Source organism: Mytilus edulis, chromosome 8 (genome assembly GCF_963676685.1).
Source record: "Mytilus edulis chromosome 8, xbMytEdul2.2, whole genome shotgun sequence".
Classification (NCBI taxonomy): domain Eukaryota; kingdom Metazoa; phylum Mollusca; class Bivalvia; order Mytilida; family Mytilidae; genus Mytilus; species Mytilus edulis.
Genome location: NC_092351.1, coordinates 25,921,507 through 25,941,084, shown reverse-complemented (window position 1 = coordinate 25,941,084; position 19,578 = coordinate 25,921,507). Strand labels below are relative to the sequence as shown.

The window sequence follows — 19,578 nt, the reverse complement described above, 5'->3', positions numbered from 1 at the left end:
TTTAACCGTTTTTCGTAAATCTTAGAAATCTTTTACAAAAATCTTCTCCTCTGAAACTACTGGGACAAATTAATCCAAGCTTGGCCACAATCATCTTTAGGGTATGTAGTTTAAAAAATGTGTGGCGTGACCCGGCCAACCAACCAAGATGGCTGCCATGGCTAAAAATAGGACATAGGGGTAAAATGCTGTTTTTGGCTTATAACTCAAAAACCAAAGCATTTAGAGCAAACCTGACATGTGGTAAAATTGTTTATCAGGTCAATTTCTTTCTGCCCTCAAATTTTCAGATGAATCCGACAACCCGTTGTTGGGTTGCTGCCCCTGAATTGGTAATTTTAGGGAATTTTTGCTGTTTTTGATTATTATCTTGAATATTATTATAGATAGAGATAAACTGTAAACAGCAATAATGTTCAGCAAAGTTAGATTTACAAATAGGTCAAAATGACCAAAATGGTCAGTTGACCCCTTTAGGAGTTATTGACCTTTATAGTCAATTTTTAACCGTTTTTCGTAAATCTTAGAAATCTTTTACCAAAATTTTCTCCTCTGAAACTACTGGGACAAATTAATCCAAGCTTGGCTACAATCATCTTTAGGGTATCTAGTTTAAAAAATGTGTGGCGTGACCCGGCCAACCAACCAAGATGGCTGCCATGGCTAAAAATAGGACATAGGGGTAAAATGCAGTTTTTGGCTTATAACTCAAAAACCAAAGCATTTAGAGCAAATCTGACATGGAGTAAAATTGTTTATCAGGTCAATTTCCTTCTGCCCTCAAATTTTCAGATGAATCCGACAACCCGTTGTTGGGTTGCTGCCCCTGAATTGGTAATTTTAGGGAATTTTTGCTGTTTTTGGTTATTATCTTGAATATTATTATAGATAGAGATAAACTGTAAACAGCAATAATGTTCAGCAAAGTTAGATTTACAAATAGGTCAACATGACCAAAGTGGTCAGTTGACCCCTATAGGAGTTATTGACCTTTATAGTCAATTTTTAACCATTTTTCGTAAATCTTAGAAATCTTTTACAAAAATCTTCTCCTCTGTTACTACTGGGCCAAATTAATCCAAACTTGGCCACAATCATCTTTGGGGTATCTAATTGAAAAAAATGTGTCCGGTGACCCGGCCATCCAACCAAAATGGCTGCCACGGCTAAAAATAGAACATAGGGGTAAAATGCAGTTTTTGGCTTATAACTCAAAAGCCGAAGCATTTAGAGAAAATCTGACATGGGTTAAATTGTCTATCAGGTATCTTTCTGCCCTCAAATTTTTTAGTTAATTTTTAGCATTTTTCATAAATTTTTGTAAATTTTTAGAAAATATTTTCCACTGTAATTACTGGGCCAAGTTCATTATAGATTGAGATAATTGTAGCAACAAGAATGTTCAGTATAGTAAGATCTACAAACACATCACCATCACCAAAACACAGTTATGTCATGAATTTATCTGTGTCCATTGTTTAATATGCACATAGACCAAGGTGAGCGACACAGGCTCTTGAGAGCCTCTAGTTGGTTATTATCTTGAATATTATTATAGATAGAGATAAACTGTAAACAGCAATAATGTTCAGCAAAGTAAGATCTACAAATAAGTCAACATGACCAAAATGGTCAGTTGACCCGTTTAGGAGTTATTGCCCTTTATAGTCAATTTTAACCATTTTTCATAAATTAAATTAATCTTTTACAAAAATCTTCTCCTCTGAAACTACTGGGCCAAATTAATCCAAACTTGGCCACAATCATCTTTGGGGTATCTAGTTTAAAAAATGTGTGGCTTGACCTGGTCAACCAACCAAGATGGCCACCACCGCTAAAAATAGAACATAGGGGTAAAATGCAGTTTTTGGCTTATAACTCAAAAACCAAAGCATTTTGAGGAAATCTGACAGGGATAAAAATGTTTATCAGGTCAAGATCTATCTGCCCTGAAATTTTCAGATGAATCGGTCAATCGGTTGTTGGGTTGCTGCCCCTGAATTGGTAATTTTGAGGAAATTTTGCTGTTTTTAGTTATTATCTTGAATATTATTATAGATAGAGATAAATTGTAAACAGCAATAATGTTCAGCAAAGTAAGATCTACAAATAAGTCAACATGACCAAAATGGTCAGTTAACCCCTTTAGGAGTTATTGCCCTTTATAGGCAATCTTTAACCATTTTTCATAAATCAAAGTAATCTTTTACAAAATCTCCACTGAAACTACTAGGCCACAATCATCTTTGGGGTATCTAGTTTGAAAAATGTGTCCGATGACCTGGCCATTCAACCAAGATGGCCGCCACGGCTAAAAATAGAACATAGGGGTAAAATGCAGTTTTTGGCTTATAACTATGAATTCAAAGCATCTAGAGCAAATCTGACAAGAAGTTAAATTGTTAATCAAGTCAATATCTATCTGCCCTGAATTTTTCAGATGAATTGGACAACTGGTTGTTGGGTTGCTGCCCTCCAATTGGTAATTTTTAAAGAAATTTTGCCGTTTTTGGTTATCTTGAATACTATTATAGATAGCGATAAACTGTAAACAGCAATAATGTTCAGCAAAGTAAGATCTACAAATAAGTCAACATGACCTAAATGGTCAATTGACCCCTTAAGGAGTTATTGCCCTTTATAGTCAATTTTTAACAATTTTCATTGATTTGGTAAATATATGTAAATTTTTACCAAATATAGTTCTCTGTTACTAATGGGCAAAGTTCATTATAGATATAATTGTAAGAAGCAAAATCGTTCAGTAAAGTAAGAACTTCAAACACATCACCATCACCAAAATACAATTTTGTCATGAATCCATTTGTGTCCTTTGTTTAATATGCACATAGACCAAGGTGAGCGACACAGGCTCTTTAGAGCCTCTAGTTATTTTTTGTTTCTGATTTCAGGGGTAAAGATTGCATAAACAATTTGAAATGAGTTGGTCACCTGACACAAGACTCCGCCCACAGCAGAGATTAGATACAAAATGGATGAAAACAGACCTACAGGTATTAAATGAATAAAATAGAGAATGGAAATGGAGAATATGTCAAAGAGACAACAACAGAACCAAAGAGCAGACAACAGCCGAAGGCCACCAATTGGTCTTCAGCACAGCGAGAAAATACTGCACCCAGAGGTGGTCCTCAGCTGGCCCCTAAACAAAATTGTGTACTAGTTCAGTGATAATGGACGTCACACTAAACTCCAAAACATATAAATGAGCTAAATATAAAAAAACATACAATATTAACAAAGACCAAATGTGTTTTTTAAGAGAGAGAATTTCAAGTCTAAATGAGTCAGGATTGAAAGAACCTTAGCCTTCCAATATGTGGGAAACATACTGATAGATTACATACATATACAGTTTACTGAGAAAGGTGAATGATTATGTACTATTCAGACACACTATCATGCAGTATGGGTTTTGCTCATTTTGAAAGGCCTAAAAGTGACCTATAGTTATTAATAATAAATTTCAATTTCATTTGGTCTCTTGTGGAGAGTTGTTTCATTCAATGATTGGCAATCTTACCAAATCTTCTTATTTTTATACACCTCAATTTTTGAGACTATTTAGAGTTTTATTTCAAGAAATATATATATACCCACTTTAACTTTAATTTCGGAATATATGGGGTCCATATGATATCCACCATTTAACTTAAATGATATAAGTAGTTGACAGAGTTTTGGGGTAGACTAATATCGATGTAACTTTAAACAGTTGTGAGGATATTCCTAATGGATATAATCCTAGTCCTACATGTAAAAGGGGAGATAATCCTAGTCCTACATTGTAAAGGGGAGATAATCCTAGTCCTACATGTTAAAGGGAAGATAATCAAAACTATTCACTGTGCAAAATATGATTAAAGTCTTTTGTAAGCTCAACCGTTCTAAAGGGCTAGACAGTTATAAATGAAACTTTATACAGTTTTGTTGAACTCTACCTGAAAATTTGCAGAAAAAAGGTAATCTTGGTCCTTCTCTTGAATCTTGAACTTATTCAATTTACGTACAGTTACTTTGATATTGCATCATGTTGTGACAGTCAGTGGTAAGTTCTGGTCCTCCTATACAGTGTTCCAGCTAGCATGAAATGGAGGGGCGCCGCACCCTGCCCCCGAAATTTTGCGCCCCTCTGCCTTTTTTAAGCGCCCCTGCGCCCCTCTGTGCCCTTTTGAAAAAAAGTTTAAAAAACGATCTTTTTTCCTCATATCGTCGCCATTTTGTTGAGGTCTTTATACACACACTTTATTAAGACGACAGATTAAAATTGTTGACACTTGTTACCTGTATATAATCACCTATTTGATTAGAGTCAATTACTTAATCATGTGAAATTTACGACCCTGTCTAATCCCTTTGCCCTGAAGCACCAAACATCAAAGTTAAATGAATTGATTATTTTAACACCTGACGATGCAAAATAGAATTTATAAAATAAATGTGAACGGCAGAAAGGTGTTCATTTCTATTGTATTTGTTATTTATAAAATAACGTTCATTTAAAAAGAATCATTCCAATAGGTCAACATGCAAAAGGCCGACGAAAAACAGAAAAATTGACCAACTCGGAAATGACAAGAAGAAAATATCAAAGACTTGCCAGTCTATTACATCTTTTTTCAAGAATTATGACCATCAAAAGTAAAAAAATAATTTGATTCTTTACCTTTATGAAAAATCGAGAAGAAGAAAGGTAAAGAATTAAATATCGCAATTGTTCTTCTATTGTAAATTCTGCTGATTACGGAGCACTCGAAAGTCCGATTTTTATATCATTTTTTCTTAAATTGAAATCCTTTTTGACTAACTTTAATATTGATATTATTAAATACGCTCAACATGAAGTAAACGGAGATGCTTGTTGAATTGATAATAAACTTGCAAAATTGAATCAATTTATTATTGTGGCGATTACCGAGCTCTCGAAAGTCTGATTTTTGTATCAATTTTCTTATTGAAATCACAGGCACTTGTTTCTATCCATTGAAGACCCCCTATCAACGTATATTTCCGTAAATATACGTTGATAGGGGGTCTTCCAATGAACAAGTGCCTGTGATTGAAATCCGTTTTGACAAACTTATTGATTTTATTAGATACGCTCAACATGAAATATACGGAGATTCTTGTTGAATTGAACAGACAACAGTGAAACAATGTATGGTTATACACAGATAGAAGCTCTGGCAAATACATTTGACATGGACCCTGAAACTCTCCTTATTCAATAACAGGACTTTATAGCTCTTGTGTAATCAGCAGAACTTACAGATCGTTCCTTATCTAGTCTGCTAGAGCTATTTCATTCACCTTGTCATTAGGATAAAAACCTATTATCTATGTACCCTCTTGTTGCAAAACTATTCAGTGTTGCAATATGACATGTACAATGTACATGTACAACCACTCAGTACAGCAGAGGTGGAGAAAATATTCTCTCAGGTCAAATTGATAAAGACAAGTCACAGGCAGCTAGGGCAAACCTGAAAACACAGACATTAACAAAAATATTAACTGTAAAATTAAACTGTGATGAAACTAAATTTGAAAAAAATCTTGATCAATGTGTGACAACCTTCTTCAAAAAGAACCAGATGCTCCGCAGGGCGTAGCTTTATACGACCGCAGAGGTTGAACCCTGAACGGTTAGGGCAAGTATGGACACAACATTCAAGCTGGATTCAGCTCTAAATTTGGATTGTGATTAAATAGTTGACACAGCATAGGTTTCTGACACAGAATGAATGTGTTCTAATGAACTTAAAATTTTTGTTTCTCTTAGAGCAATTCACTATGCTGTTGAATATTAATCCTCTCAAAAAAATGTTTGAAGAAATTTTCTTTTTTATTTATGAAATTTCAAATGAGAAAAATTGAACCCAATTTTTTTAATCACATCCCCCTTTCCCTTATTCCAAAACTAATCTCAATTAAAATTTCTAATGGAGTTTGCAACAATAACTACTCATTTAAATACATCATAAAATATTAAGATGTAAAAAAACTGCTTGTTATCACTGAATGGTAAAGATTATTTTAATTTATCAGTTGGTAGTAAAAAGTGAATATACATTGTATATTGTATATAACAAAGATTTAAGTTGATTCTGGACAAAGAAAGATAACTCCAATTAAAAAAAAATCTTGCTATTGCACAATATTTTGCAATTAGATATTTCTTGCTTACTATTCTGGACAAAGAAAGATAACTCTAATTAAAAAAAAATTTGATATTTCACAATATTGTGCAATTAGATATTTCTTGCCATTGCGCAATACTGTGCAATTGAAAAGACTTGCTATTGCACAATACTTAATATAATAATTTTAGATCCTGATTTGGACCAACTTGAAAACTGGGCCCATAATAAAAAATCTAAGTACATTTTTGGATTCAGCATATCAAAGAACTTCAAGATTTCAATTTTTGTTAAAATCAGACTAAGTTTAATTTTGGACCCTTTGGACTTTAGTGTAGACCAATTTGAAAACAGGACCAAAAAATGAAGAATCTACATACACAGTTAGATTTGGTATATCAAAGAACCCCATTTATTCAATTTTTGATGAAATCAAACAAATTTTAATTTTGGACCCCGATTTGGACCAACTTGAAAACTGGGCCAATAATCAAGAATCTAAGTACATTTTTAGATTCAGCATATCAAAGAACCTAACTGATTCATTTTTTGTCAAAATCAAACTAAGTTTAATTTTGGACCCTTTGGACCTTAATGTAGACCAATTTGAAAACGGGACCAAAAGTTAAGAATCTACATACACAGTCATGACAGTTAGATTCAGCATATCAAAGAACCCCAATTATTCAATTTTGATGAAATCAAACAAAAGTTTAATTTTGGACCCTTTGGGCCCCTTATTATGTTGGGACCAAAACTCCCAAAATCAAACCCAACCTTTCTTTTATGGTCATAAACCTTGTGTTTAAATTTCATAGATTTCTATTTACTTATACTAACGTTATGGTGCGAAAACCAAGAAAAATGCTTATTTGGGTCCCTTTTTGGCCCCTGATTCCTAAACTGTTGGGACCTAAACTCCCAAAATCAATACCAACCTTCCTTTTGTAGTCATTAACATTGTGTTTAAATTTCATTGATTTCTATTTACTTAAACTAATGTTATTGTGCGAAAACCAAGAATAATGCTTATTTGGGCCCTTTTTTGGCCCCTAATTCCTAAACTGTTGAGACCAAAACTCCCAAAATCAATCCCAACCGTTCTTTTGTGGTCATAAACCTTGTGTCAAAATTTCATAGATTTCTATTAACTTAAACTAAAGTTTTAGTGCGAAAACCAAGAAAATGCTTATTTGGGCCCTTTTTGGCCCCTAATTCCTTAAATATTGGGACCAAAACTCCCAAAATCAATACCAACCTTCCTTTTGTGGTCATAAACCTTGTGTTAAAATTTCATAGATTTCCATTCACTTTTACTAAAGTTAGAGTGCGAAAACTAAAAGTATTCGGACGCCGGACGACGACGACGACGACGACGACGACGCCGCTGACGCCAACGTGATAGCAATATACGACGAAAATTTTTTCAAAATTTGCGGTCGTATAAAAACAGAAGATTTGTCATTGTTGTTTATTTATTTGCATTTGAACTCTTCTTTGAAAAAATCTATAGTTCTGAAAGAGAAATGAATATAGTAATGTCTATTATTGCTATCAGTTTGCTAAAAATATGGCTTTATGTGGTAACATAAAGTATTTGATTTTTTTCAGTGAGAACGCGCTAAAGTGCCCTTTTTAAAAACACGCACCTCTATTTTAAATCCTAGCTGGAACACTACTATATGACTAGATGATATTGAAACTTTACCCATGCGTAAAACATTACCTGAAGATGTCAAACAAGGAATATATTCCTAGTCCAACTTGTTAGAATTGTCTTTATAAGTCCTGATGCAGTAAAGCAAACATCAATCAATCAATATGATGAAGGGGAGACAATTGAATCTGTTGGGCAGGGATTTATAGTATCCTGTTGTGAGTTGACTCATAGATAAAGTTACTCGATAAGACAAGTATAGTTGACCCCCACCCCACCCCTTTTATCCTGGGTTGGGAAACCCCATTTTTGAAATGGCTGGCCCGCTGGATCTGCCCCTGCAAATCATAGTTCTTGATACATTTAGTGCTTCACTAAAAGTTCACTTTCTTGGGTATTAGCTGTGAGGCAAAATTTCAATTAGGAAATAATGATATATCCACATGCATTGTAATAATAAATTAAAAATATTTCTGACGTGGTACATTGTTGTGTACAAATTCTGTAATCCACAATAATGTATGGTAAACTCATTTGTGATGTAAAACAAAGACATAAAATAAGTAGGTTTGATGTCATAACAGAGATAAGTTGTTTCACAGCGCTACTGAAAACAATAGTTGTTATTGTATATAATAGAAACATAACTATTATTGGAACTTCTTCAACAGGTAAAAAGGTTAGAAGAAACAGTTTGACCTAGTTGTAGCTAATTATAGTACATTGCTAGATGATCTAGTACAGTTGAGGGTTTAACTTTGTAACAGTCTGACTTACTTGAAAACATAAAAAAGAGGGGTGGGGTGGGGGGGCTTTCATGGAAGTTGAATAAATATTTCATAAACATATACTTAGTTAATGGCCTTTTTTAGGGAAAATTCTTTACAAACTATCACAATTCTATGCAATTTACAAAAAAATAAATCAGAAGGACTAGAGTCTCTAGTTTTCAATATAGTAAATACGTTTATAAAAATAAGAAGATGAGGTATTATTGCAAATGAATCAACTATCAACCAAAATTCAAAGGAAGTGGATTTAAGCGAATATAGGCATCTGTACAGCAAAAAAAAATTTGGTATTACAGAAATTATTATGAATTCCAGCTACAATATCCTTTTTAGAAAACATTTCTTGCATGACCAACTTTGTTTTACTCCTTCCTCTCAGCAATATAATTCTTTCCTACTCTTGTGTTAGTTTCTAATTACCTATACTCACACCAGTCAACACTAAGTTTGAATCCTGCATTAGACAGGTGCACTCAACAGTCTCAACTCCAATCCTAATTGAATAGGATAACTCCAATCCTAATTGACTAGGATTGTCAGTTTTCATACTGACGGTTGTGGTTAAATCTGGGTACTCCCCCTTCCTCCAGTAATAAAAACTGACAGCCACGTAATACCACAATAATGTTGAAAAAAGTGTTAAACATCAATCAATCAATCAACTACTCATCTGTGTTTAAACCTCTGTTGAATTGATAAGATTACTTGAGTAAAACTAACAATAAGTACTATCAGGCCGTAGCCAGGAATTGCCAAGGGGGGGAGGGGGGGGGGGGGGGGGGGGTTCGTTGGACTCATGAACTCGATTTTAACAGTCACAATTTGAACAAAACGTTGACTTTAACAGTGCTTATTTGATTTCAAGGGTTCGTCCGAATCCCCCAAACCCCCCCTGGCTACGGGTATGACTATAGAAATTGTGCAACTTTTAAGATGAAAGGAAGTCTTTGTAATTATTCATATGATAATAAAACTAATGCTTAGTGAAACACATGGCCTTGTATTAAAAGCTAATTGTGGACAGATTTATTCAAAAACAGAATATTGGGATTGTCAGAAATAGCTTACTGTGACTTTAGTTTTATGTCAGCAAAACTGGGAATAGGTTGTCCTTCTTGAACTTTTAAAAGGAAAAGTATAAAAGATGTTTCTTTGTTGTACAAAAAAACTTATATTAATGCTTGACATCAAAGTATGACAGCATCTTATTTACATTTTGATGATTTGTTTGAAAGTGAGACATAAAACAATAGTAAGGATGTTATTACAAATCTAATTAGCTATACAGACACTTGGTTATTGGCAGAACTGTCAAAGTTGATTATACTATACTATAGGAAGGATACACTTACTTTGTTTTTCACTTCAAGAAGGTAAATGATTCATTTCTTATATAATACTTTTTTGGATTTTGAAAAAAGTAAAGAAAGATTTAAATGTAAAAAAAAAGAAAAATTTCTCAGTTGTTAAAAAATAGCAGCATATATTGTTGAAAGATTACAATCTGCGTTAGTAGCAACTGTTTGCTGAGACTGATTGTCTGTGATAATATAAAAAGTTTGAAGTTTTATTCAACAAGAGAGTATTGATTTAAGAATTAGGAAGCTGTCAATACATGTTTATCTTTTCAATATTATTAAATTTTTAAAATGGGAACTTGCCAACACCAGCACATGAGGCTTTTGTTCAATAGGTACTTGAACTTCATTGTATATAATTATAGCAAAGAATACAACAACCTCATCAGTAACTAGCCAATAGATCAAGCAGAATCAAAACAAGACATTGACAATAACATGAAATAGTGATAAAACAATAGGTTTACATTTGCTGGTTCTTGATTCAATCAAATGTTTAAAGCAGGTACTCTGTTGATATTAATTAATTGGCAGTATGTGTAATAAGCTTCCATTTTAAGGTGGTATGAAAATCAGCAGGTCAGTTATCATTTAATTAAGTTACAGAAAAATAACTAATTGATTAACGTATTTCAGGAGTTATTCCCCTTTATAAAGTGCTGAAATATGTTTTTGATTTATAGCAGTATAGATCTTTGATTTGCTGTTAAATAAATACACGACCTGAAGTCTGTGTGTTTGATTGAATCTTATAAAATAAGAAAATAATAATTGCAGATCTACATTTAAGACAACTGATTTCATTAACAAGAAATGTAAAACTCCTAGGATAAAAATCTTACTGTCTTTGATTGAAATATAGTACAATTATACTAGCTTCATGTATCATGAAACTTCAAATTTTTTGTTAACCTTATTACTATAATAAATATGTAAAGATTTCTACCTAAATGAAGTATTTTATCAAAACAACACATTGACAATAACATGAAATAGTGATAAAACACTAGGTTTACATTTGCTGGTTCTTGATTCAATCAAATGTTTAAAGCAGAAAAGAAATGTCAGCCATGTAGTTTAGAGGAATAATAAACAACTGAAGAAGGCCAATGGCCGAAACGTCTTGAACAATTGGTTTATTTATACAATTATAAAAGGTATGTTCCCTATTGGAATTTTGAAAACAATGAAGTATTTTAGTAAGAATAATTGATTAATTTTAATGATTAATGTGAAATTATACAAACACACATTTATACTAAGTGAAAATGAAGTTTTAACCCAATGAATAATGGAAAAGGTGTATCTCATGCAATATTTAAATTATCAAGTTGTTACTTTGAGGGGGTGGGGTGGGCTGAATCTGCTGCTTACTATCTTATTGAGCATACATTTTACAGAATTAGTGGTTCTCATAATCTGAGATGTCTGTGGAATGCTTATATATATAGATGACATGTATGAGAATTTTGATTATAAAGAAGTATATAATGATTTCAACTTTGTTAGAATTCCTAGACTAAATTATGTTTTATTTATTACAGGAGATCTTTGGGAGGGATGGTCTAAGTCAGCTGTGGAATGAACTGGTGAGGGATGGGGAAGTTGTTGTGAACAGTAATGACGGACTTATGAACGGTAGTGGTGTCTTGGCTCGTAAAGGTATGTTGTACACAGATACTCTAACCATATCTAACACAACTAGTATCAGGTAAATAATTCTTATAGAAATATACAAACTTTAGAGTTGGTGTCCATTTTGGAAATTAGCCTGAACATTTTATCATCAAACGATAGCACTAGGAACCTCCAATAAGACTTTATACTATATGCACCTCACTGTAAATTTTATATGTAACATTATTCTGATGACGCCTATCTATAGGTGAAACCTGATGACCAAGTAAACAGATACTTTGCAGTAAAAACTTGAGTGTTGTTGTCTTTATTATCGACAGTAGCTACAATGTACTTGAGTAAAATTGCCAGGTTAACTGAACCATTATTATTTAGTGTTTTTAGCTCACCTGGCCTAAAAGGCCAAGCGAGCTTTTCTCATCACTTGGCATCTCGTCCGTCGTCGTTAACTTTTACAAAAATCTTCTCTGAAACTACTGGGCCACATTTAACCAAACTTGGCCACAATCATCATTGAGGTATCTAGTTTAAAAAATGTGTCCGGTGACCCAGCCAACCAACCAAGATGGCACCCATGGCTAAAAATAGAACATAGGGGTAAAATGTAGATTTTTGATTATAACTCTGAAACTGAAGCATTTAGAGCAAATCTGCCATGAAGTTAAATTGTTTATCAAGTCAAGATCTATCTGCCCTGAAATTTTCAGACGAATCAGACAACCCGTTCTTGGGTTGCTGCCCTGGAATTGACAATTTTAAGGAAATTATACCGTTTTTGGGCTATTATCTTGAATATTATTATAGATAGAGATAAACTGTTAACAGCAATAATGTTCAGCAAAGTAAAATTTACAAATAAGTCAAAAGGTCAGTTAACCACTTTAGGAGTTATTATAAAAAAGAAGATGTGGTATGATTGCCAATGAGACAACTATCCACAAAAGACCAAAATAACACAGACATTAACAACTATAGGTCACCGTATGGCCTTCAACAATTTAGCAAAGCCCATACCGCATAGTATTGTCCTTTATAATAAATTTTTAACCATTTTTCGTAAATCTTAATAATCTATTACAAAAATCTTTTCCTCTGAAACTACTGGGCCAAATTAATCCAAACTTGGCCACAATCATCTTTGGTGTATCTAGTTTTAAAAATGTGTGGCGTGATCTGGCCATCAAACCAAAATGTCCGCCATGGCTAAAAATAGAACATAGGGGTGAAATGTAGACTTTGACTTATATCTCTGAAACCAAAGCATTTAGAGCAAATCTGACTGGGGTGAAATTGTTCATAAAGTGAAAATCTATCTGTCCTGAAATTTTCAAATGAATCGGACAACTGGGTTGCTGCACCGAAATAAGTTATTTGAAGGAAATTTTGCAGATTTTGGTTATTATCTTGAATATTATTATAGAAAGAGATAAACTGTAAACAGCATTAATCTTCAGCAAAGTATGATCTACAAATAAGTCAACATGACCAAAATTATCAGTTGACCCCTTAAGGGGTTATTGCCTTTATAGTCAATTTTGACCAATTTTTCGTTAATTTTTGTAATTTTTTACAAAAATCTTCTCCTGTGAAACTACTGGGCCAATTTTAACCAAACTCATTATCGGGGTATCTAAATTTTAAAAAATGTGAGGCGTGACCCACCCAACCACCAAGATGGCCGCCATGGCTAAAAATAGAACATAGGAGTGAAATGTAGATTTTGGCTTATATCTCCGAAACCAAAGCATTTAGAGCAAATCTGACGGAGGTTAAATTGTTTATCAGGTCAAGATCTATCTACCCTGAAATTTTCAGACAAATCGGACAACCTGTTGCTGGGTTGCTGCCCCTGAATTAGTAATTTTAAGAAGAATTGGCAGATTTTGGTTATTATCTTTAATATGTTTTTAGATAGAGATAAACTATAAACAGCAATAATGTTCAGCAAAATAAGATCTACAAATTAGCAACATGACCAAAATTGTCAATTGACCCCTTAAGGAGTTATTGCCCTTATAGTCAATTGTTAACAATTTTCATAAATTTTTGTTAATTTTTGTAAATTTTTAGGAAATATTTTCCACTGTAATTACTGGGCCAAGTTCATTATAGATAGAGATAATTGTAGCAACAAGAATGTTCAGTAAAGAAAGATCTACAAACACATTACCATCACCAAATCACCATTTTGTCATGAATTTATCTGTGTCCATTGTTAATATGCACATAGACCAAGGTGAGCGACACAGGCTCTTGAGAGCCTCTAGTTTGTAAATTTTAACAAAATAGTTTTTGTAACTAATGTGCCAAGTTCATTATAGATAGAAGTAATTGAAAGTAGCAAGAATGTTCAGTAAAGTAAGATCTACAAACACATCACCATCACCAAAACACAATTTTGTCATTAATCCATCTGTGTCCTTTGTTTAATATGCACATAGTCCAAGGTGAGCGACACAGGCTCTTAAGAGGCTGTAGTTACTGGATTTGCTTAACTTTTGCAATATTCATGACAGTGTTGTATACCCAGTTAAAGGATTGAGTTTGGTTAACTTTAATCATATATGCAATATTACTAGCAGACTTAATATCAAAAGGACAGCCTTTGTCATATTGGGAAAAATATGAAAAACACGGCACATATTCTTTACAGATTATCATGTGCATTTTTCAGTGGATCATGTCAGGTCTTGTATACTTTTTGTTTGTTTTATATCAGACTAATTGTATTGAATACCCATCACAAGCATCTGTGGTAGGTCATGAAAGCCTGAATTGGCAGCTGGATTGACAGTTTATAACATGATATGTGTATACTTGTAGAGAAAGCATATCAAGGATGTATCTTTATAGTGTAGAACATGTACTCTGATTCTTAATGATGCAGTCTCCTTGATCCTGTCAATGTTATTTACAATTTTTGAGTTGTTAGAGAGATTACATGTGGTAATAATTACATAATACGTGTGATGTAGTTCCTAATTTCTGCCATAGATCAGACGTGATGATGATCTACATGAAGGAGTTCTGCTGACTGTTATATTATCAGTTGTAGCAACAGGAGCCAAGTCATTTCATTGCAGCTTATAATTAATATGGTTGCTATACAGTTGTCACAGTTTGATGCTGATGAGGTTTATTTTTAGAACTGTGCATTGTTTCTGGTACGAAAATAGTAGGCAAAGTATGTTTTTATTAGAATATGGGTTATGCCTATGTTTGACATGGGAAAGAATGAGAATATGCATGGGTTGTTGTCTCTTTGGCACATTCCCCATTTCCATTCTCAATATTATATGGTTGAATGATTATCACATTGCACATGAGACAATGTGTCATTCTTTGGACATCTGTGCTCAATGACATGTAAATAATTACCAAAAGCAATCAAGTGTACATGTAACACTAAATAAGATGAGGAATGATTGCCAATGAGAAAAATCTCAACCAAAGACATAAAGATGTAGATATTAACAACTATATGTGTGGCCTTTAACAATGAGCAAAACCCATGTACATATAGAAGCAAATAAATGACAAATTGATAGACTCTGGACGGCACTAAGCCTATCACCATAATGATTCAGGAAGGTTTTTTAACATCTCTTTTTAGGTAGACATATTTTGATTTATTTAGTTTACCTAGCATATCATAATAAAGTAATGGTCAGTCTTAAATTTTTAGTTTGATGATCCAAGACTTATAGATTTTGTTTATGAAATAATTTTTTAATGAAAATAAAATAACTTAATTTCTGTCTGAAATAAAACAAAATGTTTTGCCCTTTCGTTGAAGTATAAATGGAAAACCTAAACAAAAATTGTTTTCCTTACCTTGCAAACTCAAGAAAAACAAAATCAGAAAGATTTTTTTTTTTGTTACAACATTATTTCAAAACTGCATAAATAACAACTTCTTAAATGTGAATTTGAACAGTACATTTATAAGTGCATTATAAAGTCAGAAAATCCATAAATAAAATGACCCCATGCAATTTTATTTCATCTAAAAGTGCTGCTTGTTAACTGAATGGGTTTTAGCAGGGAGTAAACTTTTGACATAATAGTAAATTTATTAATAGCAATCATTTTTATCTTCAATATCTTGTTTGATGTGGCAAACTTTCGTAATCATAGGGTGTATGTTATTACCTGTTTTTTGTTTTACAAGATAATAACATTCTGTGATTGTTTGCTTAAAATAAACACCCTAGGAGGGAGGCTGTTGAATGGCATCTTTCATTCATTGATAATATGAATGGGTTTAATCATGTTGAACTGTACCTCTGGCCAAAATGATCATATCCATTGTTCTAATTAGTTAAATTAAATTTATGCATGCACAAAACTATTAAATTAATACATTTGAAAATATTTTATAAAAACGTTTCATTGCTTTTTCTAATTTTCTCAAAACAGATCTGTTTTCCCTCTGTTATTTCTATTTCCATATTTCAGTCTTGTTGATCAATGATCTTTTGAAATATATGTGTTGTAAACAACAATTATTCTTCTGTTTTATTCTTTTGTCTTTCACCCCATCCTTCCAACTTCTATCCATTTCAATTTAATACTAAACCATGCTGTCTGGCAATGAATGCTCCGCTCCCATGCATTAGTCACAAATATATATAGTGTTATCCCGTCATCTCTTTTAGGACAGCTGAGGGGGCAGAGTGGTCTTGAATACTGCATTTACAGTGATCACTGAGGTTGTGCCTAAGTTTGAAACACACTTGGTCTTGACTCCAATTATACTTTTCCAGTTTTTGGTCATGGTTCCCCCAAACACTTTAACTTCCTCCAACAATAAAAAATGATTCTACGATATAATGAAGGTGCTGAAAGTGACTTTAAAGGTTGAATCAATCAATCTGTCCCACATGTTGGTATTTACTGTGTATCCTAATAAAAAATACCCCAAAAATTGTTATTCATAGTTTTTTGGTACAAACAATAAAGAGAAGCACAAATATGCTCTGAAACCTTTATAGTTCTTTAAGATATAGAAATTGGACTTATTTAATAGCAATTAAATGTCTGCGTTAATTTTGAAAAACACTCAACTTGTTAACTGTTATTTCAAGGTAACAGTGGTGTTATCATAAAGGAAGATTAGGTCACAACATTAGTAATGGCTGTTATATCTTAAAAAATTTGAGGTTTTTGTCTCTTTCCCATTCTATCTTCAAGTACTAAACTATGGTGTTGAGGTTCAATTAGCTTCGAGATTAACAATAACAATAGCAGTTCTGTTTCTTTGTTTTTCTTTTTTCAAGCACATGCAGGGATTTTGCATCATTAACTAAACTCGATATACCTGCTTTTTCATTGAAAGCAAGTGCACACATTAAAGTCTAGATCTGCTTTTTATGAAAGATAACTTTTTTGATGCAACTGAAAAGAAATATTGTTCTGTTTTACTTAATCACACATCTGTCTACAAATTGCACCTGACAGAGATTACATAGATTAGATGAAATAAAAAAATAATCTGTTAGTAACCTCCTTTCTCTCCTCCTGTTCTGTGATCTTCTTTGTAATGATATCATCAATCTGTGCTTTATACAAATGTATATAAATTAATCCTGACAGTAGTTACATAAATAAGACAGGGTGAAGTTAGCATCTTTTCTTTTCTAGTGCTCCTTCTTTCTTTACCCACCCTAGGCCAGGCACCACTCCTTCATTTATCATGCTGTGCTCTATAATACTTGCCACTGGTCACTTTGAACATAGGTTAAGTTATTCTTTCTTGCAATCTACCTCCATACTTTGATCCCCTCCCCTGGTCAGACATTTCTTCTTGAGTTTCATGTCAGTCTTTCATCTTAATGTGCTTTATAAATCATATCTGTGCCCTTCTGTATTTTTCACCCTCCCCCTGAAAGGTATTCTTCCTCTACTTTCTGTGATAAAATTCTGTCAGGTTGTGCTCAATGAATTGTACCTGTCAGTAATTACTTTGATAAGAGGATGTGCAGGTTAAAACATTCCCCTTTGTAATTGCCCCTCCATACTTTGTTCCCCACCCCCTTCAGAAATCTATCCTTGACTTCCTTTTGATAACACTTCATCATATTGTGCTCTATAAATTGTACCTGGCAGTGATTACATTGATAAGAGAATGTGCCGGGTATATCATTCCCTGCACCTTGTTTTGCCCTACATACTTTTCCCCCACCCCCTTCAGAAATCTATCCTTGACTTCCTTTGATAACACTTCATCATATTGTGCTCTATAAATTTTACCTGGCAGGGATTACATTGATAAGCTGGTGTGCAGGTTACAACATTCAATTTTTTAAGTGCCCCTCCATACTTTATCCCCTACCCCCCAGTCCCCCACCCCCATTCAGAAATCTATCCTTGACTTCCTTTGATAACACTTCATCATATTGTGCTCTATAAATTGTACCTGGCAGTGATTACATTGATAAACTGATGTGCAGGTTACAACATTCCATTTTTTAAGTCCCCCTCCATACTTTATCCCCTACCCCCCAGTCCCCCCACCCCCATTCAGAAATCTATCCTTGACTTCCTTTGATAACACTTCATCATATTGTGCTCTATAAATTGTACCTGGCAGTGATTACTTTGATAAGCTGATGTGCAGGTTACAACATTTTCTCTTGTAGTAAATAATATAGGTAACACTAGTTTTTATTACCTTGTGATTAAGGGATGAACAACTTAGCTGTGATACAGGTAAAATGTTTTCTTTCATTTTTATGGCGATAATTAAATATTGCAGATAGGATGAAAAATAAATATTTTGTAGGTTAATTGCCAGTTACTGCATTTATTTTGATTGTATAAAAATGTACCAGTATTATTACCTTACAAAAAAAATATTTTAATAGTCATGTGTTTAGCTTGGTATCACGATGAAAATTGTCTTTACTGTATGGTTTATTTAATTTGAGAATTTAACTATCTTTTACATTTGCAGAAATGTTGTGTCCCACTGAATTTAACACAAATAGAATCTATTTGTTTACAATTCTTGCTAACTAGTATCATTGGTGGGTGGGTTATAGTTTAACCTGTCTATGCATTCTTCTGTCTTGCTCCCACTATTCTTCATTCTAGCTGTCAATTTGTTTGTCTATTGTCTTGTAATGTATGGACCAAATTTTGTCTCCTTTATCAAGTTTGTAAGGCTGCTAGCAAGGACTTCATTTTTACATGGGAGCTCCATGAGATTGTTAAGGACATAGGTGCCCAAATGATTGATTTTGGCTCCTTGGCACTGGCTTTGCAGTCTCCTTTGGCAAAACAAAGGAATAAAAAATCCAACAAATTTTACCTCAACCCACAAAAATTTGTATCCATGAAATAAAATGAATCAATAATAACCAACATGATCGATTTACAGTACAAAATTTGGATTCTGGAGTTTAAAAAAGTATAATGACATATAGCCTTCATCTAAAATCTTCAAAGCATATACATTAAAGGGAAACTTCAAAAATTGATATTATGTTCATCCTGTATAAAAATGCTCAAATTCATAGATATTAAAGTTTTATTCCGTTAGATAAGCGATCACCATCGATTTTAAATTTAGAGTATCAATTCTCTGCGATCAGCCATTTTGTCTTCTTTCCCCGATAACTGACAACGATATGTCTATAAACCACAAAGAAACAAAACTACAGTAACCGATGTAGTCGTAATTGCGTGTCGATATCTTGTCAATCGTACGGTTGTTTTATCTGACTAACTAACTTGATACGGAAAATATTCTTTTTTTTAAATTACCATGGTCAGTTGTTTGTAAACTGTTAATATTGGAATTAGGTAAAAAGTCAAAGTTGAAATCATAAATAAGTATTCCGTGAAAATTGTTTTCGAAAATCTAATTTGTTCATAATTCTTTAAAGTAATAAACCTTTTTCAAATAAATTCTGATCTTCCCTCATCTGATCACCAGCATGCCTAAAGGTATTACTTCCAAAGGTATTGTG

The 19,578-nt window shown here is 33.1% G+C and overlaps 1 protein-coding gene across 5 annotated transcripts in view; it reads left to right on the top strand.

Moving 5' to 3' along the window:
• Nucleotides 1-19,578, top strand: part of LOC139485190 (E3 ubiquitin-protein ligase HERC2-like) — a 111,667-nt gene that overhangs the window by 9,326 nt on the left and 82,763 nt on the right. For 2 of the 5 annotated variants that reach the window (XM_071269436.1, XM_071269435.1), the window contains exons 2-3: nt 2,913-3,014; nt 11,512-11,629. In XM_071269436.1, the coding sequence (XP_071125537.1) occupies nt 2,940-3,014; nt 11,512-11,629 (193 nt within the window). In that variant the 5' untranslated portion in view covers nt 2,913-2,939. Of the gene's footprint in view, nt 1-2,912; nt 3,015-9,869; nt 9,983-11,511; nt 11,630-18,195; nt 18,317-19,578 lie in introns of those variants that run through there. The other 3 variants (XM_071269438.1, XM_071269437.1, XM_071269439.1) reach the window with 2 other exon arrangements.